Source organism: Dromaius novaehollandiae, chromosome 6 (assembly GCF_036370855.1).
Source record: "Dromaius novaehollandiae isolate bDroNov1 chromosome 6, bDroNov1.hap1, whole genome shotgun sequence".
Classification (NCBI taxonomy): domain Eukaryota; kingdom Metazoa; phylum Chordata; class Aves; order Casuariiformes; family Dromaiidae; genus Dromaius; species Dromaius novaehollandiae.
Window position 1 is genome coordinate 20,742,600 of NC_088103.1, and position 25,073 is coordinate 20,767,672.

The 25,073-nt window shown below is 39.0% G+C and overlaps 1 protein-coding gene across 2 annotated transcripts in view; it reads left to right on the forward strand.

Annotated features, from left to right (window-relative positions):
* The window catches only part of DLG5 (discs large MAGUK scaffold protein 5), a 120,080-nt gene that overhangs the window by 25,998 nt on the left and 69,009 nt on the right, over positions 1 to 25,073 (forward strand). The window contains exon 2 of one of the 2 annotated variants that reach the window (XM_026116730.2): positions 20,142 to 20,210. The exons of the other annotated variant lie outside the window; for it this stretch is intronic. Coding sequence (XP_025972515.2) covers positions 20,142 to 20,210 — 69 coding nt within the window. The remainder of the gene's footprint in view (positions 1 to 20,141; positions 20,211 to 25,073) is intronic. 2 annotated transcript variants of the gene reach the window in all.

Here is a 25,073-nt window from a genome sequence, read left to right on the forward strand (position 1 = left end):
CTGTTTTCATTTCTTCTGAAAGTAAAATACAGGTGTTTTTCCTAGTTACAGCATTTGAAAAGAGAGTATTAGCTTTTCAAGTAAGAGACAGAACTATTGATGATGTATGTTTTGCAAGATTATCATGTGTTGGTTTGGAGCCAAGGGTCATGGCGGGGACTTTCTGGTCCCAGAAAAATTGATCTGTTTGCTTTCAGACAATAGCATTTCTGTCTCTTGTCTAAAAAGACTAATCATAACAGCCCCCCCTCCCCTCAGTGATAAAATCTTTTTCTTGTGAAGACAGACAAAATTAAAAAGAAGAAAAATTAGAGGTTGCCTTCAGTAAGAAGATAACAAGATCTCAGAAAGCAGACAGATGAAAGGGGTGATCAGGCATTAGGACTAGGTCTGTTTTTGCAGTGAGATGTAAGTAGGAGATAGGAGGAATGAGAGTTGGAGCTGGAATAGTAAAGAGCTGTCACGTTCATTAGGGCTCTGATTTCTACTAGTGAGGGAAATGGAGGAATGGAATTGCCTCTTTCCATTGTCCTCCAGTGTCCTAATGGACAATAATTCTGCTGATGCCAGTGTGGATTTCCTTATCCTGTTTCTACTAGTTCTTCTAGTTGTTTTTCTTCCATATCTGATGGATGGGGAATGGTTAGCAAGATCCACTGTGCCTCCAAAAACACAAAGTAAATTCCAGCGCGCCTCTGCGTGTTTCAGTAAAACATGGTGGCCTTGTTTGATCTGGAGTCCTTCTGTTGGATGTTAATCCACAGTATTTCTTTAGTGTATTGAGTCTTCTGTCCTCTTTAGCTGTCACTGTCACCAATACTTAATTTGTTGGATGTTGCTTTTATCTGTATCTACTCCTAATTCTGCGTAGGGGATAAATGTGCAATTTTGTGGGGGAGGAGAAGGCATTCAAAGTCCAAAGAGGCCAATACGTTGTTTGTGATAAATTCCGAACCTCACTGGCCAGAGGGAGTATACTTGCCATGGAGATAAATAAGTATCAGTGGATAATGAATTAATCTGGCTTAATATTCTCCCTTCTTACAAGGAGGTGAGGAACAAGGGAGATAACTTTTTAAAACCATGTAAATCATAAGTGGAATCCTGTTGTCTTGATACAAGATCATCTTTGCTCTGTGGATGTCCCCACAGAATTCAGAAAAAATTATGCTGATCTATTTTGTGTCCAGACAAGAATTGATTAATGGTACTGTTTAGTATTTGCACTTTTAAGAGGACTCGCAGAGGTTTGGTCTAGAAATAGTAGAGAGGAGGATGCTCTGACTTGTCTAATAAAGCATGTTTGTGTAATACAGGTTTCCATTGTAAGGACGTTGCCTACCTGACCAAAGGGCCACAGTAGATCAGTTTTTGTTTCATTTTTCCAAACTTCTTCCTAATGGCTCCCTTTTCCATGTTTTAATTGCTCCCAGATGTCATTGCCAAAAAGCACTTGAGGCTGCTTTTTGGTGGGGAAACATCTGTGTGTGTGGTGTGGTTTTTTTGTTTGTTTGTTTGTTAAATCAAACAGGTTTCAGATCTTCCTGGATGCAGTTTCTGGGCTCCTTTTTGAATTGTAAAGCCTCCCTTTTATGCCTTGGAGGCTGCTTCTCCTCAGTTTATCTGAGATAGTTGCAAAGACTGATAATCACAGCACCAGTGTGTTATGTGTCTGGAGTTGGTGGCAAGTCACCTGTTTTATTTTCTGTAGAAGTGGTTGGATAACTTGGTGAATTTACATAGGGAGCAGGGTGAGTTTGCATAGGCAGCATGAGGACATGAGCAGCTAGTTGACACTCTTCTTCCTCATAGTCTACCTGAAGGTAGCTAGTGAACATGTTACAGGACTCTGCTGGTGGTCTTCGTTTGTAGTGCAGGGGTCTGTGGCAGGCAACTTTAGTTGGGAGGGTAGAGAGGGTTTGGCTGTATGGTGGCGTTTTTTTGTTGTTGCTTTTGTTTTTTTAATGTATTAATTTAGATTTGTGTTGAGTCCCTTTGCACTGATAATAAGTCTAGGAATGGGAGAAAAGCACACTTTATAAAGCTGAAAAATAAATACATCAGACTTCCATATCTGATTACTGACCTCCAAACTCTCATCTGTCAGGATAAATCACTGAATACACGTAGAAGATGTTCTAGAAAATAAGTATGCTGTCCAGTTAAATCTCACTGTTTTATCCCCTTATCATTATAGTAAGAATAGCAGCATTTAGGTTATCAGGTTTTGCCCTTGATCAAAAAGTCCACATCTATCTTAAAGTATGTGAAACTTTAAATATTCCTTCTCGTTAGAAACAAGATCTCACCCCCACCCCCCCAGGCTGGAGATCTCTGCAGTAGCTTGGACTTCTTTTGCCTTGCTTTTCACTTATTTCCATTCTGTGTGTTTATAATTTTTTTAGTACTAATTTATTACTCATTTCAGGAAGGCTATCTGCATTTTATTTGGGATGAAGCAGAATCAACATAAGCATCACTAGCTGTTCATCACATTTAGCCTTTCTATTGAAAAGTTGTAATATCTGTTTTCCCATCAGGATTAAATGTAGCACAGCAGGGAATGCAGTGATTTAAAGACCTACATACTATCAACCTCTTTCTCAGTGGAGGAATTCAAGACCAAATGCTTTTGATATTTGACTTGTTGCACTGTTTTCTCTGAAGTTTTCCACTGATTTTATTTTTTTGAAAGAAGAGCAATAGTTACATTTTTAAACATATTAAAACACCTTGAAATTTGTTGCATTGGGGATTTTGAAATGTGAACCACTTTCTGTTGTATCAAAACTAATATTCAGATTAATCTCTTCCAGTGTCCTCAAAACGTCACTTTTTGGAAGGCATTATCCAAGCAGAGAGAATATGCAGTATTTCTCTTGAGGAACTTGTGGTTTACACCACAATTAGAAAAGTAGGAACTGTTGACTTGAGCTCAGATCAGTTATGTGCTTTTACATACTTCACTTTACACAATTAGACATGCTACTCTTTTCCAAGCATTTACTCTTAATGTAAAAATCCTGCAGCAACATAACAAAAGGTAGATGTGGAAAAAGTGTGAATTAAATGTAACTTGGTTACTTGTAATTAAAATACTTTGAATATTCTTGACTATCTAATGGGAATATAGTATGAGAATATTTTTATTACAACAGGAAATGATACAGTGCTATGTGAGAGTAAGTTAAAAGCGGTGAAAATGTCTCAGAAAAAGGAGCTGAAGTATCAAAGACTGCAGTAAATCAAGATGGGGAAAATTTCAACTCTGCACTCCTAAACTGTGATTCATCTCAGCCAGTATATGTAGCCATTTCCGAAGCTCCCTTAAATGTTACAGGCTAGTTGAAGCCGACTTTCCACTGTACCCAGTTCCAAACATTTGATGATTATGGGCACTGTAACGCACTAATGCACCTTGATTTTTAGGAAGAGTCCTTTTTTTGCTGTGTGGGAATACACATAGTTTTTAAGGCATTTGATCAGTGCTTAATTGCACATTTAAGCATTTTGTGCTGAAAACAGTATGTGTGTGAGTAGGACAATGGTGTCTTTTCTGACTCGCTGGCGGTGTTGTGCTCTTTCCATCCCTCCACGCACCCTCGGCCTCCCTGTTGCTGCTGCTGGTGAAATGGGCAGCAAACCAAAACAGCCGATCCAGCTGCTGCTCCCAGTGACACCATCTCCATTAGAAATACCCACGGTATCTTCAGAATCTGTTCAAGGAGGAAGATGTGAAGAAAGCTGCTTCCTTAAAGGTTTAAACTGGGGAAGAGAGATCAAAACCTCCCTTAAAGCCTGCATACATAGCAAAGCCTGCTTCAAGTCTGAATATGGAGGCACAGTTTTTACTGCCTTTTTAGATGCTGATAGGGGAACGGTGAAATGTGGACATGTTTATATGGTTAAATGAAGAGGTTGCAAAGTGTTATGTGATTATATTTGCAGCTCCAGACCACCTGGCAGGCCCATTTAAGGGCTATTTGTGCTCTCACCAGTAGGCCCAGTGCACTGCAAATCTGCATGTTAAGGCTGTGCTTGCTCTAGGCCTCCTCTCCTCCAAGAAATGTAGGAGAAGGCTGAGGGGAACCCGAGCTCCATGGCAGAGAGCACGACTCACTTATTGGCTCAATCATACCTCTCAGGTGGGAGGCCACTTTCCTCAGCAGCTTGAACTTGGGCTGTCCAGTATGCCACTTGCCGCTTCTTCAGTGTCACAGTTCTGTTTCTTTTGTTTTCCTGTGTGGCACCGTCTTAAATGTGCCTTAGTCACGTGGTTGCTGTTGGAGCAGCGTTCTGGACATCGGCTGCATCCGGTGGCTGCCTTTTTTTAGCCTGTGACACTTGCAGGGGCTCCAGGGCAGTCTGTTGCACTCCGTCAAGCTCAATGTGTGCAGGCTGGCAACGATACCGCCTCCTGGTAAGAGCGTAGTTTCAGTCTTTTGCGGATGCATGCTCTGTGCGGTAAGCTTGAGACTTTTTCCAGAGTTGAAGTTGATAGCATTTGACTGCCAGTATTGCAGACATTTCTTGGCCTTCTTATAACTCATCTCAAGGTGAATATTTGGCTCATAAAAATTTTGTATTACTAAGGTCTGCTTGCCTCTCACTGATTTCTCAAGTTCTCCTTTGCTCTTTGTATGAGCACTACAGTTGCTTGCTTGGTAACCCAAATCTGTTGGTTATTGTTAAGCCACTTTAAAGTGATCATCTGCTTTAGGACTTGCCAGAGTTGCAGCAGTGGCTGTTAAAATAATTATCCCAAAATAACTACTTCAGACATTTTGTGGATGTGAGGTGAAGGGTAAGAGGTCCATCTTGCATTTTGATACCTTTGCTATGTAGGAAAAATCTTCTCTAGGCTCCAAAATTGATAATGTTTTAGCATTCAAACAGGTTTGGTCATCAAGAAATTAGATAAAAAATGAAGCTGGAAGGGGGAGCTGCCAGTGATACGTATGTATAAGCAAAGTGCTTCAGTAGGCTGGGGTCATCCAGTGTTGTCTCATGGCTGTAGCATAGCAGTAGCTGAAGATGCAAGGTCTACGTACTGTGTACGCTCCTTGTCTCCTCTGTGCCCTGCCATGCCTGTGGAAGAAGAGGTGGCAAGAGGGAAGAGCGTGAGGAATGCATGCCTTCATTGCTTCCGGATGGGTTTCTTTTTTCCAGCATTCTCTGCTCTTAGCCCCGGTGTAGGAGAATGAGCATTTATACACCTGAGCACGCTGGTACTCAGGGGAAGATGGCTTTTTTGTCATATTTGGTAACATCTATTACTTTTGCCATTAGGAAACGTAAGCAATGTTCTCTTGCGTTATTCAGCTGACTTGGCGCGTTGTGCCTGTGCGTGTCAGGGTGTTGGGCTGTCCACACGCCCTGGCTGCGCCTGCACCAGTTGAGGAGATACTGGCCTGTTGCTGCTGTCATCACTGTCCCACCAAAGGTTACCTCTGGGAATGATAAAAAGCTGCTGTGGGTGGCACAGCTGTAGCCAGAAGAGAAGGTGTGAGCAGGCATGAAGTTTACCCTTGGGGATTTCTGCAACAAATTATTTTTGCAGAAGGTTCATAGGTAGTTGGCTTCTGTAATAATCACCCAGTATGGCAGAGCACTTGAGGACATACTTAATTGCTTTGTTAAATGAGGGCATAGGTGCGGTTTCTTTTTCATATCTGTGTGTTTGTCTTCTGAAAAGGTATAGTCTGTGGCTTACGTGTGTTCTTAATTGATATTGCTGCTTCCCCACCCTCTCTTCTGAGGTCATACTGCTACTTGGTGTATCCATTGGTGGAAAGGGGTTTAGTGAAGCTATTATCTTTGTGACAACTTGTATGTTTCTGGAAAGGTCCTGCATAGACAAACAGAGTATTTGCTCTTATTTGTCCTACTTTAGACAGTCACTCTTACCATCCATTCAACATCACTGCTGTTTGCAGCACTTGTTATGTGTTAGTGGCATATATGCAGTTCTAACAATCTTCTTGTAATTAAAAATGTCCTGAAAAGGAGTTAGGGCTGAGGTCTGTAGGGACCTGAGATTTGTATCATTTTTGCTGAACAGAGCCTTGGACTCTGTGCCTACAGAATATATATAATCGACATAAAAATATAAAATTACTGCTGGCAGCAGTAGAATTTCTTGCTCTTTATACAGCACTAAGATAAAAAGAACAAGCTACATGTCTTATACTTCTCTTTCTCTTTTTTTAAATGAAAGAGACCAACTAAAATATTGAAAAAAAACTTGCCAGGGAGATGAGAGAAAGTTGAAGCACGTCTTTTCTATTACCATTTCATGTAAGTCACTGTAAACTGAAAGAAGAAGCAACTCTGATATGAGCCCTCTCCTGTATGAAAGCATATGTAAGTCTTTTCCATTACAACAATGCAACAAAGTCACATTTAAAGCCTTGCTCTGACATACCTAAAATTAAACCCTTCATCCTAGGGCACCGCCTTGTTGTTGTTCTTAGGGGAATGGGGATCCTTAAAGACTGAATGCCTAAGTGTGCTATGAAAAGCAGTGTACAGGGAACTCATCTTTTAGGGCTTAGTTGAGCAGTATGCATCTCATTTCAAGGTTGAAAGGAGATTGCTTTAGTATTATGCCAGGTTTCATACCAAGTTATGTGATTTTTTTTTTCCCTAAAGGCACATGCTTTGATGAAAGAGTGGGGTGTTTTTGACAGAGTCAAATCTCATGCCACTTGAATTTCAAAAGAGGAGCGCTAAATATTGACTCCCACGTAGTCTGCGTTTCGATGGTTATCTTGATATGTCTCTTGAAGTCCTTATGAGCAGTGGAAGTGAGCTGATTTGTAAGTTATAGGAAAATGAGTGATTCAGGTTAGAAAAAGAAGCTTTTAAGTTTTCCTAATTAGTTAGTATTTATAGCATGGAGAGCAGCATATGAGGAGATACTGTGTAACCGTAACTTCAATTAGTAGCTGTTTTTTAGTTCTTCAGTGATCACAAAGGCTGCTTTTTTGAGACGTGCGTTCCAGCTATTTTTTTGTCCTGTTTCTTCTAAGAAAGTTTGTTTATATTGACTCACTAGAGCTGCAAAAAATCAATCAACAGGATATTCAGAGGAGATGGCTTTTTGAGATGAAACTGTATATGGGCAAGTTTAAATAAGGTGGATAGTCTTGTGGGGGGGAGCCTTTGGACTTTGATATATTGCTGCTCTTCTGATCAGTGGTTTGGCCTAATCAGACTCTGTGGAGAGGATGCTAGGAGAGGATTTTCTCTTTTTCTGAGTTGTAAACAACTCTATTTCTTGGTATGAATGTGGTTATGTTTGTATTAAGGTCTTTTCTTCCTTTTGTTCTCCTTCTGCACAGGAGTAAGATATAACTATGTTGAACTCCCTTGTCCTTGTTTAAAAGCATCTGCAAAGTAGGAAAACTGTGTTGCTTTAACTCTACCATTGTTGCTGGAGCAGTTTGATTCTTATATGTAGGGTACATTTATGAATGGGTATAGACACCTTCTTTGTTGATGCATGTTCCTGATGTCCTAAGAAAGTTGGAACTGTAACACTTATTTGTTGTGTGAGAATTTTGAATTGCTAGAAAAAAGCTTAAATTGGGCACATGATAATCCCCTTCGTTATTAGCGGTCCCAGGAGTCCCCCCAGCATGTTCTGCAATGGAAATCCTCAGTTACAAGCTGCAGTGAGTTAATGAAAGGTCTGGACACAGCGAGAGGCTCATCTTGTGGAGTTACTGCTTGCTTTGCTTGTTACCTGGTAGATTTCTAGACTTTTGAATGTCAGTGTCTGCAGTCTTAAATGCCTGTAATTCCTTCTTTCTTTGTTCTTCCTTGTAGGCTTTGTGTTATGGCATGGCCCCACTACGAACATAATTAAGTTGTTACTTTGATTTAATTCCAAAATTGAAATTAAATTTTCAATATAGCATTTAGTTGTAGAGTTAATCATACTACTTTTTCAGTTTTACTTTGCAGTTCATATTACCTTAGTTTACAATTATTTGAAGGAATAATGTGCTTCAAAGCTGTGTGTATATCTGTGCAAGCAAAATGAAGTTAACATTTCTGAGTTCTCACTGCTGTAAATTATGTAAGCCTAATATTATGGACCGAGAATGCATTTGTAGGAATCTAGTATTTATCACCTTCATCCCACACCGTTCTTGCTTCTGACACTCCAGAGACCCCTTTCTCCACCATCCAGATTGGCAGGAGGATTTGGGGGCTTTGCAGGAAAGCCTGCTGTTGGAGGAGAAGTAGCTGTGCAGCGTGTGGGACTGTTCTGAGCATAGCTTCCTTCTGCTTAAATCTTCTGGGGTCAGTTGCAAATGGCAGCATCTTCCTTCAGAAATCTCAGCCCAGTTACTTCAAGAGCTTCTAGAAGGTTGCTTGATACAAAGAATTGCCCCCAAATACAGAAATAACTTTGAAAAGCGAGCTTTTCCTGAAAGGAAAAAATGAACAGCCAGCAAGCATTTCTTCCAAGCTTAAGAACTGAATAACATGGTAAGAAGAATACATGTGATTGTATTATTTGGGGTTAAAAGAAGCTAGCAAGGAGATTTAAAAGTATTCATGAATACTATTTTTGTCAAAACTTAATGAAAGGGAATGATATTGTGAGAGGTATCTGTTTCCAGCCCAAATGATGACATGTTATGTAACTTGGTGCGTTATCTGTCTATCCCCTTTTTCTACAGTATAAAAATGTATGTACGATATTTCCTTATATTTTTTTAGAGTAGTTGCTGGACTCTCAAATCGGTGACAAAATGTTGTAGTCAAGTGTTAAAAGGGATATGTTAAAGGCGTATTTCTAATGTGTATTACATCTTTGTTTTCTAGGACTTCAGTGGCTATGCACGTTTAAAAATACTCCACGGCATTGCTCAGTGGGAGGATTTATGCTCATTCCTGCTGTTACTGTCACTTGTTTCTTTCAGTTTATTTCCTTCCCTGTTGCCTCTCTCTGTTCTTGCCTTCTGTGTGTACTCTTCTTTGTAGCAGCTCCAGTTTGGTATGCTGTTTACTGTTTGTTTTCTCAACTTGCCTGTTGATAGTGACTATGAAATATTTTAGGTTCTTTTAGAGTATAAGCATTCCTAGGAAGTGACTTTTACTTAAAATACATTCCTAGGACAGCAAAGTCCTGCGCAAGGTTAGTCCATAGGTGCTGTTAAAATATAGATATTTATTTTAAAAAAGGTGTTCACTGCCATTAGCCTTTAAGGTTAACCTTGAAATGAGATGAATGAGCCAGAATACGTACCTTCCAGAGCCACTGAATACAGATGTGATGTAAGAAACCACTCATTAGTTGGCATTTGGGAAGTGTTCTGTGACTGTGATGGCTGAAGACTTTTCTTTTTGGTTTCATTTACGTGAAGCTTCAGATTCTGGTTCCAGCCCAGAGACTTGCTTGCTGCTTGTGTGGATTTGTTTGTTTCAGTAGAAGATCGGTCTTACAGTTCTGTTAGAACTTTTTTCAGAAGTGGTATCATCTGCAGATTTTGTAAACGTTGTGTTTACAGCATAGTGTAAATAATGAATCGTGAAACTCAAACCATGAAAAGCCAATGAAACCTTTCTTCAAAATAAATACTTGCTTACCAGCAGAAAGCGAAGAATCATTGGACTTTTTCTTTGACGCTATGTAGAATAAAGATTAGGAAACTTGTCAGGCCTCCAGGACTGAGGTCATGTTACTACACTCATGTATCCTCTAGATTAGGTGATGACTTGTCAGATTCCCAAATTCACCTTCCTTTCCCAGTTGTGGTGAGCAATGCCATCCTTCAGTCATGGCCTGGGAGGAGTCCACACTGCATCTGTCCTCCTTCGGCATCGGTGTCTCAGACTTCCCAGTTAGCTCTCAAGGTGTGCGATGTGCTTGCAATCCAAAACAGCTCCAGTGTTGGCTTCAGCAGGTTGGGAATGTGAGTTCCCGTGGACAGAGACCATTCATAGCAAGAGCAATGACTTTGGACAGTTTCTTACCTTCTGTTTCTCCTTCTGAGATGCCTTAACTTGTGCTGTACTTACCAACGAAACTCAGAAAATGGACCAGAAAGACTCAGTAGCAGCTTAGAAAAAGACTTTCTGTGGTATTTGGCCTTGCTACCGGTCTCACTAATGAAACCCAGTTATTTTCTGGCTATAGCATAGAGGAGGAAAATTTTTAGAAACAGGTGAGTCTGAATTATAGTCTATTAGGGTGATGGTGGGGAAAAAAAGGCAGTCGGGACCAAATGGGACCAGGCACCAGTGGGACCAGTGAGCACAACTGGGATGCACTTTGAGCCCTGTTAAAGAGAAGGAAAGCGTGGAGTCTGTAGGTGCAAGCGCCCCTGGCTGCAGGGCACGTGGGAGGAGTCGTCCATAGGCCCTCCCTGGCGGAAGGGCATCTGGCTGGTGGCTCTAATGACAGGAATCGCGTGCCAGGATTGCGCAGGTCAGGAAGGGCTTGCTGCTGCCTCGTGGCTGCTGTTGCTGCGCTGCCCCACAGAGAAAGCCATGGTCCCTTCAGTAACACCTGCAATATCTACTGCAAGCCCAGAATGCCACTTTGCTGGAAATGGTGCAGATGGAGCACTGAAAGGGCAGGTGCTTGCCAAGTGTTTTTGAGACATAGCTTGTCTAATTCCCCTTTCTGGAAAGGGATTGGTGTCTTTTATTGGCAAGTGTTTTTTATTGCCTTTTAGTCATCTTGGAGGTTTAATGAAAGTCCACATCTCTTCCTTAATACACAAAAAAATAAGGATATCCTCTTACATATAACTTACAGAGTAACCTAGATGGTAAAGGTAACATTGAGAGAAACATGAGAATTTGAAAGTGAGATTGCAGGAAGCTTGTTAACAAAGTAGGATGTTTTTGTGTTTCCTCTCTTTTTGCCTTTGGCTTATCTTGCATAATTGAGCAAACAAATGTAACGGTTCTTAATGACTTGTGTAGTGTAAGACCTCTCCTAAGCCTCCTACAATGTGTGGGGGGTGGGGTTTTTTTTTTTTTTTTTTTTGTTTTTCTTTTTTGGAAGTGGATATACTTTTCTAGCTGGCACACAGTATCTGGGACTTGGGCAAGTGCAGTGCAAAATGATTCATATTTGGGGGGTTAAGAGCAAATCTTCGGGCATTCCAGGAGAATTAAGTCCACCCAGTCTCCTGTGGACATGCACAGTGTGTGGAGATAGCATGAGAAAGTTAAGTGTTTTGAGACACATTCTTGCCATGTTAGCTTTGAATTGTATTTAAATCTGGAAGCAGAAATTGGTTTTGTTTAAAAATAGCTATCTGTTCCTAACATCCTTCTGAGCCCTTTCATAGATCTGAGAAGTTAACCAGTATCTGTCTGAAGTATTCTTTTTTTATTTGCCTTATTATACCTGCAGATAGCAATGATGCAGAACCAGTTGTAAGATATTCGCAGTTTAGGCATCTTAAGTTTTATTTGAAAGTGAATTTAGTGACATCCTTGATTCTTAAACAATATTAAAGTCAGGAAGCACACTGCAGTGTCTGACATGATTTTCTCCTGCTTCCATAATTGCTGTTGTTGTACTGTTTATGCCTTGACTTTCAGTAGTACTGCTTAAAGACTTTTTTTTTCTCCTCCAGAATCAGTACTTCATATTAAGTAGAGAACATCTGAACATGCTAGGTAAAAAATCAGCAGTAAGAAGAAAGAAAAAGAAAATTGGACCGATGGACTGGAGATATGTTTTCCCAGAATCGGTTAACTGGCATTGTTAACAGCTATATTACAAATCATTCATAAAATTGATTTTTATATTTTTCTGATAAAGGTAGTCACCTCTAATATCACTTCAGCTTTGTAGAACAGAAGACAGCACTGCTGATTTGACAATAAACCAAGGACAGTCATGTGAGCTGGAGAATGTGACAATTACTTCACTTGTCTGCACTTGGAGGTTTACTAAGACCTATCTTTAAATGTAGCTTTTTCTTTCTCTTACTAAATGCTGAGGTTAAAGAATCAGGCTTCAGGAGCCGGGGGATATTTTTTCCTTTTGAGTGTGGACCTGTGAAAATATGCACTTCTCTTGTAAGGAAGTTACCAGTGAAGACAGCAGATGCAGTTTACAACCTGCTTGTTCCATTGCCAGAATCTCAGCATAATATAAATTTGCATGCTGGTATTTTCACAGTAGCTAGATATATTGTTGTTAGCATTAAAATAATTGCTGAAAAGTCATCACCCATCTCACTGGACTATCTAATGGAAATGCAGGGCCTTCAGAGAGGGATGTAGACACTTGCTGTATGTTGAAGTTCTTGGATGAAATGGAGTGTTGGAGACGAATGGCTTGTCAAGGCAAGATGCTCCGAATAAAGTGTAGTTAAAAGCCATCCCAGTCAAAAAGCAAGAAGACAAAGGTAAAAGCAGTTATTTCTGGTTCAGAGCCTGAGCTGTTGCAGGATTTTTTGATTAAGTAGTACCAGCAGTAATTGTCATCTTTGGTCCCACTGCTCCAGTGGATAGATTTAGTCATGTCTGATGTGTCACAGAGTGCAAGAGAGCAAATACGTCATTTTGCAAATTGTGAAGAACTAAATGGAAGAGTGATAGATATCAAGGATCACATTATTTCTGGCTAACCAGATATACTTGGGGGTTTTGTTTGCTTTCCAAGCAGTCCTAAGGGGTGTGTGTGTGTTTTTTAATTTATTTTTTTAATCATTGTGCTTGCAATTAACAGTTGGTAATAGAAGTAGATAGGCTGGTATCCTGCTAATAAAACCTCATGGTAGTTTGAGTCTTAAATACTGCTTTTGTAAACTGTAATCAGAGCATCATGTCTATGGCGAAATTGCTTGTATGCCATCAGCTAAGCACTGTCATCTTGTGTGTATTGTGAATCAGAAACTTTGCAAATTCAGATTTGTGAACTTTTATTTTTTGTGTGTATCTTTGCATGGAAAGGAGCTGACTTGACTGAATGATAAAAATGCAGTAAACATGAACAGCTAATGCTAATAAAGTATGTGTATAAAGCAGCAAGTGTATCCTCGTGACACTGACAAGGTTATATAAAAATAAACTTTTTTCTCGTCTCTTTCCTCTCCTCTTTCTCACTGCCATTCTGTCCTTCCTTTTAACTGAAGTCACTAACTCCTGCTTTCTTTCCTAATTCAGGTTGTAATAAGATGCACAAGGATAGTCCACTGACTTAGATGTTTCTTAAAGCTTTGCTGTAAATTTCTTTGAGTGTAACTCACTGTATTGCTTGCTGGTTGCAGGAAAAATTATCTATAACAGTAAGTGTAGTTGCTGCTACAGATGTAGGGTACATTTAAGATTGCACATTTAAGAATTCAGTCCACTATTAAGTGTTTTAAACAGAAGGTAGCTAAGAAAACACAAATTTTCCAGATATCCGTATCTAGTGGGATGTGTTTTATTTTTTTTATTTTTATTTTTTAAACACTTGAAGATCAAATGTACTTGGTTATATGACTGACAACTAGGAACTTAGGCATCTGAACTCTGGGCTTCTTTACCAAAGTCTTTGGTTTTGAGTAGGTTACTTAACTTTTCTAAATTTAAAGCTATACAGCAGTTGTCATGTTAAATTAAATCAGCCTGAGATGTTATTCTGTCATCAGTACTGACTTTAATAAAAAGTTTCAAAAGAAGGTGAGAAAGTCTTTGCTCGTGTGTGAAGTATTCTGTCATCAAGGAGAGTTTATTCTTAATCCTTTATGGTTTAAGAGGCTCTAAGCCCTAAATCATCTATCTTTTCAAAAACTGTCCATTTAATGCTTCTTTTAATACTTCATTTTAATACTTACATATGTTGTAAAATATTTTTTCCATTTTAAAAGGAAAATAAACTTTATAACAATTTTGTAGAGACAGGGTTAAAGACTATGAGGCATTTGCGAAATGCAAATTGTGGATTTTTAGCTGCTTGATTATTTAAAAAGCAATTTAATGTTCCTTTCACTCCTCACAACGTGCTAAAAATAAAGACCTTTATACTTCAAGGCACAGTATTAGGGATCCTTAAGTATGCAAAATACACAGTAAAGCTGTGTTTAAAAGCCTATGGGAGAAGAGGCAGCCAGCTTTCGCTGATAAGACCTCTGCTACGGCTTTGCCATTGCTGCTAAGTGTGTGCTCTTCATGGCTGGAGTTCCTCAGCCTTACAGGTAACTGTGAAACATCTGAAATAGAGCTGGCCTTTCCTACTGAAAGCACTGTACGAGGTCAGGACTTCTGTCCGAGCGTTACACAGCTTACAAGATACTACTGTGTTTTATGGTTTCTGACAAACCTGGCTACGCTGGCTTCCGAGAAGAGAATCGCCTCAGAGATGGAGCGTGGCAGATCCATGTGATCGTAAGCTCCTTGGGCAGTTCTGCTTGTTGTAATGTGAAAAGCAATGGGGACGTTGTAATCTGGGTCATTTCCAGTTTTAATCAAAGTTTTTTAGCTCCCCCACAGCAAGTGAGAGTGCTGCCAAAGTCAGTCTAGTTTGGTGCACCGAGATGTGGCTAAACAAACGTTTGCCACGCCGCCCTCTCCTCCGGCGCGCTGGACCTCTGTCAGAAGAATCATTCACTGACAAGAAGTGGAGTGAGCCAGCAATCGCGGAGTGGGGAAGGGAGGTGGGAGGAAAAGCAGAGTTTAAGAGCGGAAATGTGCAGCAGGGCAGCATGAAGAGAGGGTTTAATGTCATCCTAATGAGCAGAGGTGTAGCAGAAGGGACTGGTGTAGACAAAGTGCTCCTTCCAGCCTCCGTCCCGCAAAGAGTTAAGCGTTCTGGTTATGAAACATCCGTAATTTAGGAGTCAGCAATACTACTAATGCCCTCAAAGATGGGTGACAAGCTGAAGAGCTGTACAGCTGAGATCAGAGCTCTCCCCATCTTGGGGGATGAAACCCCTAAAATTTAAAATTAAGGGGATGAAACCCTTAAAATTAGACCCTGATTCTTCACACATTGAAGCAGGTTTGGTATAGCTGCCTCTTTGGTCCTGTGCTTAAGATATGTCTGAGGCAGTAATTATACTTACTCTTACACAATTATTTACTTAGTATAGCCAATCTGAGAGATAAAATAGCCTTTAGACTTGTCAAGATCTCTTTCATTTGCAGTATATTTATAGCTTTGTAAATATTTGAGAGTAAAGTGCATTTTGGAAAAAAAAATATAAAATAAAGCACCCATGGAATGAATTTTTGGGAAGTTATATTAGTCCTCTATATCTTATTTTGCCAGTCTGTATAATGGAGCTGCAGTCCACCTAAATACAGTATTCTTCAGAGCCATGAGCAGAGCATATCTGTGTATATATATATTTGTATGGAGGAGGCTGAGAGGTTTCTAAGCAGGGATAGTAGTCCTGAAATTAAGTTTATCTCCACATAATGAAATTTGAAAACAGTACTTTGGGTGTGTTTTACTCCCCACCCTCCCCCAAAAGTCATTGAACAATTTAGTGTTTAGTCCTAGGAGAAATTTTACTTGGTTCTGTGCTCCGCTTTCTTACAGAAGTTACCAAGTATATTTTAATTTTGGAGGCTTTGCTTTGAGATTAGCTGATCTGCCCTTTTAGTCTCCTTTTGAAATGTAGGTGATGCATAGTATGATGTGGCAGTTCACGATTTAGCGGTTGGAAAGGCAGAAAAAGACGTTTTGTTTAAATTTTGGGTTTATAATTGAATCTCATCAGTCTAGGCTTTCCTCCGTGCTTTCAGCTTCCTCGGCCGACCCCCTGCGTGGAGCGGTGGCAGCAGCTGCCTCCACCAGGGCCATGTCGCCTGGTGGCCATGTCTGTGGCTCAGCAACACTGGTGAGGAACTAGCGTGACATCTTCCTAGGATGTGCTACGCTTTCTCTTCCACCATCGTTGTCTTCCCTAATGAGGGACACGCATGTCTGCATGGACAGTGCACGGAAGGTGGAGGAAGACCAGAGTCCGGTTGCTCTGTTGTCCCCAGGGGTGGCTTGAAAGCAAAATTCAAAGTTAGACAGCCACTTCACTTCCTGATTTTGAAAGCTTGCAGCCTGTCTGTCATCAGACTAAGAAAAGCAGTAATAACGTAAGGAAACTTGACTTGCTCTAACTGTCAAAAATAGAAGGAAATGGGTTTTCTTAAGAATCTCAGGTATATACAGGAGCAGCTTCTACATACCTGTGCTCTGCCAAAGCTGTCCAATAAAGCCGGGAAACGATTTGCAATTCAAATCAAGATGAGCCGAAAGAAAAAGCCCCCAAAACAAGACTGCTGTGCTAAAGAGGACATTTATGCTCTTTTTCTCTCTGTACAGATGCGTATCTGTAAAAGTCAGGTCACCTTTTTTTTTTTTCCTGATTAAATATGAATGGAAACCACTGTGTTTATCAGAATCCTCTTATTTCATGTTGTAATTTTGAACTTGCAGAATATGTCAGTAACTGTTGTGAGTCAGTGAATTGAAATGAAATGTAGCAAGTTTTGTACTGGGGACTTTGGCATGCCAGCTGGATAGTTGGGGGGCGCGGGGAGAGAAAGACAAATATTTGGGAAAGTATAATGAAAGGCGAACGAACCCCCCGGCTGTGAAAGACTTTGAACGTTAACTTGAAAATAGTTGTGGCCTCTTGATACATTTTGTGATCTGTTTGGTTGTGTGGTTTTTTTGTGTGTGTGTGTGCATGGAATTTGACAACATGAATGGCCATCCAGAAAGTTTTAAGTATTTGAAATAAAATGAAAATTATTTGCCCCGGGGGGGACAAGAGAACAGTTTTGCAACAGACTTCTTAAAATACCATGATTATGTGGTTCATGAATAATAGGGTCTTCTAGGGCCTTTGGTTACAGTAACTAGCTTGTGTATTTTTTCCTTCATCTTTTTCCCCATGTCTAAACTCCTGCTGGGGTGATTTGGTGGATTTTCATTTGCTGAATGAGGAGGCAACCCACAGGGTGGGGAAATGCTGTCTGAGAACATTTTCAAGCCCTGCTAGTTTCATTGTTTCATGAAGTCATTAATTAAGATGCTGCTTTTGTCTGAAATCAGCCCATGGATATATTTTGATTCAGTAGGTAAAGATTAATATGGATATATTTTGATTCAGTAGGTAAAGATTAATACTGTGAAAGCTATGTAGGATCCTCTGATTTATTGTTTCTGACACTTAACTGATATTGCCACTGATAGTGGTGGTACGTGTTACAGAGAATGGACTCATTTCCTGTGAATTAAAAAAAACAGTCAAGTGTTACTTGTATGACATTTCTGTTCAACTCTGCATGTTAATTGAGCGTCACTTGAGTATATGCACATGAAAGAATACTGACATAGAGTGGTCTTAAGGAGAAAATAAAATGCTATTGTAGCAAATTTGTTGTTGACCCAAATGGTGTGGGAACATAAGCTTTGCTTTCAGTCATATAGTATAGTCAATAAGATGGCTGCAGAACGTCACCTTGCTGATTTTTGCCTCAACGCTTGCATATTTTCTTTGCCTTTTTTCACTTTGTGGGTTGCAATTCCACAGCTACCCAGAGGTAAAACGCTTAGTTTTTTAAGGTTTTTATTTTGTGCATCTTTGGTTGGCTTGGAAATTTCATTTTTACTTAAGGAAGGGGTTCATCCTGTCATGAGATGGGTCACTAGTAACCTTTTTAGCTTAGTGTGAATGCTCATAGAGGCTATAGTTGCCTTCTAATACCAAGTGCTTTGGCAAGAATTGCTGTACTCCTTGAAAGCATGCTCTGCAGTAGTTCGTTATATGCAGATTTATAGTAGCTATTATTTTTATGTAGTATTATACATCCAAGTCTAAACCTAAAGGGATTACTTTTTTTAAACTTGAGATGATAGATGTCATGCACCTTAATGTATCTCAAGCACCTGTTAAAAATTTCATGCTGATTATTAAATCTGACTTTTAATTAGGCTGAAGCATCAGGAAGAAAAGTCTGTGCATACTTTTATTTTGCTTTGGATGTCTTTATGAGCATACATAGCCAGCTGACTTGAGAGCTTTCTAATTTGATCAGTTTATCCTAAAAAAAAGAAGTTTGAGGTAGGAAATAGAGGTACAGCAAATATGTGATTTAATAATGGTAGCGCAGGAAGACCGAAAGAAATAGAAGCAAAATCCACATCATACCAGTTTGGTCCATGAGAATGTCTTGGGTATTTATCCAGATAGCTGGAGTCATCCTGTCCAGTTACAGAATAGTAAATTACTTCTTTGTGAATTCAAATCTATAAAATTTGGTATTTTTGTTACTCACTTTTTTTATTATGGTTGTAGCAATTGGATCTCTTTTTGGGTCTTCTACTTTTGCCAAGTATAATAAATTCTCATTTATTGGCACAAGGTTTTATTTTGTTCCAGTCTCACTGAGTCTTGATACAATCTCGGTACAAGCTACCTGTCATAATATGTCCTACTTCAATATATTGGTTTATTTTTTTCAGTTTGTGCTATTATGCTAATCCTTCCTGTCCAGACCACAAGAATTGTTGCAAGTTAAAAATGACTTTAGAATATGCAAAGAGATTGAATTTAATTACTGCTGAAATCATCTTTCTTTTAATGATCACTAATAAAATAAGAACACAGCTTAAATAGTTACTTTTGAAATGGAAGCAAAAATGGGCAGCTGATTTTTTTTCTGAAGTCACTGTATTGAAGTGGCATGCTTGTCATGTGTTTCATTTGGAAAAAAAAATCCTATCTAACCAACTAGAATTATTTGTAACCAATATATTTTGAATCTTTTTTTTGCATGAGTATTTGTTGGGTGAAACAAGCTGCTTCATGACCCACTTGCTTTTTGGTACTTACTTTCAGTAATGTCTGCCAGTAAAATTAGAGGGTTTGCTGAGAAGGAGTTTTTCTTACATTAATGTACTTTTAAAATTTACTCACCTAGATGTTAACCTACTTCTTTATTTTATTAAATTTGATAGCGTGTGTGTGTATGTGTGTCAGGATAGCTAAATGGACTGCATTGAGGTTATGGATACTGTGTCAGTTTTACTGGCTGAAGATCTGTCCCTGTGTGTGTGTGGTTTTTTTTCTTTTCATTGTTTCTTTTTAAATTCAGTTCACTTTTTAATGCTTGTGTTAGTAAATTTCTCATCTTTTATCATGTCTCATCTTTCCTTCATGTAAGACCATGATAATTATAGCTGTTGTGTTTTTTCCTAATAGGAAGTGGAAGAGACGAGGAAAAACTAGGATGTTCTTACTTTCTAGATCTGTTTGTCAAATCTCATGCTCTTTTTCAGCTTTCATTTTTTTAATTTCAAAGAGAAAGGAAGAGCAAACACAAACATAAAAAGAAAGACTATAGGAATGATAACTCTTAGAAATACTGAAACTGCCTTTTAGCTTGGCTATTGTGAAGACAGGTTTCATATCCTGCTTTGTGCAGAAAGTCTACCAGATTTCAAATGACTTTTCTACACAATCACTCCCTGTCTTTTCTGTGGGATGTTAATCTTGTTTATGAGGGATGGTACAGCTGCTTAAATTGTAAGGTTTTGAAATAGGACCTGTTTTTCTAGTTCTTCTGGTAAGTAAAATCTAGCATACTTCTAAATTCACTATAATAAAAGAAGCCTGTCTGTCAGTTTATCTACATGTGAAAAAATCTGCTGTCAGTATCATCAGTACCAGCAGATAATTTTGTAGGTCCTCACTCTAGGGCTCGATGCTGAAAGTTGTAAATAGATGCCAGCAGAATTCACTTATCAGTGAAATTAATTTCCTAAGTCTGAAAGAGGCTTGATGATAAGAGTGTGAATGAATAATACAATGAAGTAGAAGCTCGTAGTTTAAAAAGATTAGTTTCTGACTGTTGTCAGTCACATCACTTTTACGCAATCTTCATAATTTCAGAAGAAACCTCCTATTTTCAGTGTATCTGAAATAACCATTGTACTAGTTCTGTTTTATTGCATTCGTTTTTATCATTTCATCTGAAATAACTTCTTGCTGAGCACCTAGCGCAGTGTGCACTTACAAATTATTCTTTTCCTATTTTTTTTATATATTAGTGTTGCTTGTTTTCTGTAATTTAATGTGTTTGGCTCCTACTGTATCAGGAGGAGGAATGGTTAGCCTGATTTGGGGAGAGGGGAAAAAATAATGTCTTTATTTTTCTAATTTTAGGGTCTACTTACAGTGTGCTGTCCATAATGCCTTCTGATTCTGAAAGCAGCAGTTCTCTGAGTAGCATTGGTGAGTAAAGTATTAATCTAAAAGCTTGATGTATGTCTTTTGGAAACTGAGAAAATATTTTTAAGATTATCTTCGGTATAGTAAATGGATTCAGGTTGTAACACAACATAAAATAACTAGAGTTGAACTATAGGAAGTAATCGTGTGTCTTCACAAGGAAAAAGTATAGCTGCTTTCTGTAATATAAGGTTGAACAGTTTCATAGCTTATGTTAGGCTTATTGCCTATATAAAATGTATATTACTGCCTATATATGTACATATATCTGTATATGTATTTATATATTTGTAAACTGTAGTCAGATTCAAAAGCATCATAAGAAATTAAAAATATTATTAGCCAAGGTCATACAGGCTTCTAAACTTTTGGAAGTGATTGCAGGCTTCAAGAGTCACTTGACATGGTGAGCTGCCTTCCTTTCTCAGTTTTTAAAGCCACTGGGAAAGACAAAATATTCAAAAGAACAAAAAAAACAAAAAAAGCCAAAAAAAAAAAAAACCCTGGAGGAGAAAGCTATGTGGACAAAAAAAACCCCAACAGCCAGATGATCTTGGAATAGCTGTATTTGCTGTCAGTTTTTCTGCTCTTTACTTATACGAATGCTTCTATGGTGAAATCTATATAGAAGTGCTTAGTTTTAGATAGCGAATATAGGCTCTTGCATATTTAAAGATCCGATGTGGTGCCAGGCATCTGTAGACCCTGACAGCATGAGGCAACTCAGTTGTCTGTTTAAGGATGTGTTGTAGACATTGAGTTGAACTTTTAACTCCAGCATGCAGGAACAGGATTGACTGAACTATTTGCTGAAAAAATGGAAAGCTGTGACATGTTGATTTGATTTTTATCAAGATTACGCTTGTATGCCACTACCTGAAACAAGGTTATGGCTTGATTTGCTATGAATAAATTGGGGCTGGAAACAGGAAGAAGAAAGCTTTTATGTTTTGGGACAACCAGACTCAAAAAGGGAGCCTTCCAAAGAAAGGAGTTCTTCTGAGGTGGAACACAGTAAGATTATGGAAGAACTATTAGATGAAGTAGGCCTGAGATGTGAAGAGTGAGTGATGCAAGTGGTCCTTTCTTAGTCCCTTATCCCTGATTTTAAGAAAGGACAAGTTTATTCAACTTGGTTTTGCAGTTTTTATGGGGTTGTAAATGAACGTACTCAATTCTTTGAAGCTATTTTTTTTTAAGTTTTGGAAGCAAAGGCAGTGGATCACCAGCTAGTGTTTGACATCACAAGGAGGTGTTTCACTTAGGAGCTTTTGCTTTAGCAGTGCACACTTGCAAATGACAGATATAGGCTCTCAATTTTTTATTGTATTAATTTTCTATAGGATTGTACTTCAGTGATGTTTAATGATTAACATACCATTGCACTAGCTATTTTGCTGCACTATGCCTGCTTTTATCAGGGCTGTCTAGCAGTTTTCCTTTTTCCAGTGTGACTGGAGTAATTTGAAAGGTGTTTCATAAGAATGAGGTGGTAATATCAGCGATGAAAATACTTGCAATGTGCTTAAACATTTTCTTTCAAGGGAGAACCAGGAGCTGAGTTTGCATTAGACCCTACATTTAGAATATATGTTTTGCTTGTTTATTTAAAAATATGGCAGTGTCTGGATGTTTATATTCAGAATTTTGCATGATGCTTCTTAGACAACCATTATTTCCATATATGACTCAGAACTGATTTTTTTTCTGAACCATGTTGTGTTTGTTTGACGCTTTAATATTTCAAAGTTCATACTAAATACTTGATCTGTGCATTTTACCTGAAGGGTTATCCTTGAAAGTGTTCCACGTCTTTGGGTTGTGCAGCGATCAAAGCTGTTTATAACCTAAAAATTAAGAGAACGACTATTAAACGGAATTTGTAATGTAGTATTCTCCGTAGTTTTGCTTTCTTGAAATGATTAAAGTGAATTAGCTGTTTAATGTTTAGTGCATTAACAGCCAGGGATACTCTATTTGTTTGAAGCCGGCATGTTTGTTCTATAGTCTGGTTTTAGACATGTTATTTGTGAACATTGTTTTTTTTTCCCCAGTCCTATTCGCATCTTGTTCTACAAGATGTGACTGTTTTTAATGTGATGTGATATCAATAGCAAATGTTCTTTTGCTTAATAACCAGCATGTAATAATAGACGTATTTGCAAGTCACTCGAAAACTGCAGCCAGATTATTTTAGTACTGGTTTGTTGAGTGACAAGTCATGGTCACCGAGACTGTTTGCATGCCTACTCCCCGGAGGCTTCGTGTGACTTCTCCGAATGGAATCCCAACAAATACGAAGTTGCTACGGTGTTTCAGGAATTTTGCATAACCCCTTTCCTGTTCGCTGGCAGATACTTTCACAAGCATAATGTTGTGCAGTGGAAATAGTAAGTCTTGCCTGGGAAATGAATGCACCAGTGGAAAACGACAAATCACTTGTAGTCTGGAGACAGTGTAGGCTTTGGCATATGTTCAGTTTGACACTGGTAGTTATATGTGCACACACATGCAAATAAAAGAATATTTTAATTTCTCGACTCATGTACTTTCCTCAGGGCAAGGAAAGTGATCTGTTTTACTCTTTCTGAGTTCAGAGCGCTCAGGTGATCCTCTTGTTTTCATTAATTAGTGGTCCACCTTGTTGTGATTGTCAGTCATATTAGAAACATGTTTTACACTTCAGAGGAAATGAGAAAGATATCAAGGTACTAATTAAACCCAGGTAAAGAACAGTGAATCTTAGCATTGTCTAACTAAGAGAGCTAATGCCACCTTTCATTTGTACTCTATGGACTCCATATTTCATAAAAGTTACTAGTGAAGAGTACATCCCTGAGCTCCATCTTCCCACCCTTAACCAGACTAGCTGTTGTTGGAGGTGGTTTCTGCTGCCAGCATTCTTAATTAAATGGTCTTGTTTTGAAATAGTTCCAAGTAAGCCAGGATGTTGGTGAAACTGAGATGATGATATCAGTCTTACAGCAGTCCAAGTTTTTTGACTTCATTTGTGAAGCTGATGTATATAATAATTGGGCTTATTTCTCTGAAAAAGACCTCGATCTAAGAACTAAAATTATTCTAAGAAGATCTTAAAAGATAGTTCTAACAAAATGTTGGCTCAGTGTTGGTTAAAGAAAAAAGCATGCTGTTAAGAGTAGCAGAGGAGAGAAAATATCACGTTATCACTGTATAAATCTATGGTGTGCCTGTATCTTAGGTATATTTGCAGTTCTGACTCTCCCATTTCAAAATAAAATAAAAATAAAAATAGGACAGCAAGCAAAGAGAGCAGCAACAGGAATGACCCTTTGGGGAGCAGCCTCTATACAGGGAACAACTAAGTGGACCGGGGTTCTGTGGCCTGGAAGTGGCAATTGTAGGAAATACGATAGATGCTTTTAAGACTCTTGAGAAAGGAGAGTGGAGAATGGATGCGTAACTTTCCTAGAACAAAAGCTAATGGATGTCATATTAAACTACCATGATATACTTTTCCATATAATGTATATTTGAAACAAGGAGGTAGAGCATGCTGCAGGTGCTAAAATTTGATATGGGCTTGAAAAGCAACTGGACAAATTTGTGGAGGAAAAATCCCTGTGTCAGGTAAATCACTGAGCCGGCGGTCACTAGAGAGCGGAGGAGGGTTGTGGGGAAGCACAGTCGCTGCATGTTGTGTTCACACCGGCTGCAGTTCAGAGATGGGGTAACTGACTGGACAGGTCTTTGTTCGGGTCCAGAATGGTTGTTCTGGCAATTTCAGTTTCTGGCTGTTTGAAAAGAGGGAGTGACAGTTCCCAGGCTCAGCAGCAGAGATCGGGTTGCAAGGTTGTTGCTGTGAACTTGGATAAAATTTTCATTTTCAGAAAATCAGTTTTTGCCAAGACTTGTGACTTAGATCTCAGTTATTCTCTTTGCTTTCTGGGGAAGACGTTGAATGGCCAGGGAGAAGTCTGTTGGAGTGAGCTGTCGTGTTCACTGCATCCTGCCGACGATGAGAACTGAACTAGCTCCTGCTACGCAGGTACTAGAAGTATTATCACCAGCACAGGCATATCTGCCTTTTTAGTATACTTCCAGCTCCTGAAATATCTATTGGCATTGACGTACGATGTTTAATCTAAAATGCTAGTGCACGTCCCCTTCGTTGTGTGTGTTGGTTTGTTTCTAGTTTGTCTTTGGGCTGGTTTTTTTGAGGTGGGTAGAATGCTGCTAGGACAGCTTGCTCTGTGAAACTGCTGTGCCTGTTCTCTCGTAGGTTGCAGTGCTGGAAATGGTGTGAATACCTTCCAGGAACTGACTGTGGCAAAGCCATACCCTCTTTGTGGGTAGTTTTATAGAGTGAATAGCTTGGAATCCTGATCCCTCCAAATCCTGAATACTAGTAAAACGCTAATAATGTGGGATAAATGAACTGATGCTAATGATTGTCACTGCTGATATGTTTATGCATGAACAGAGTTTATCAACAGATTGTATTCCCTGTGGGAAAGGCAAGCCTGATGGTAGTGAAGGGGAAAAGCAAAATCATTTTGATTATCTTTTGAATATCAATCTGTTAAATCTGCAGTCTGTGGTGCCACAGTCCTTTCTCTTGTCTTTCACAAATCGGGAGTAAATCCTTGCTGATAGATTTTATGCTACCTGATAGTGTTGTAAACAGGTAAATGCATTGCTTGCTTACAGTTGATGCCCCTGGCTTAATTCTATCCATAGCAGATGCTCCATTATGAAAATATTTTTTTCTTGTGTAATGGAGTTTATCTTTTTAATAGTGTTTAGCAGTTAGTTGGCTATTGTTCGTTCGTTTGTTTGAATTAGTCAGAAAGAAGGCTATGTATGTCTCGAAAGTTTTGGTAGTGG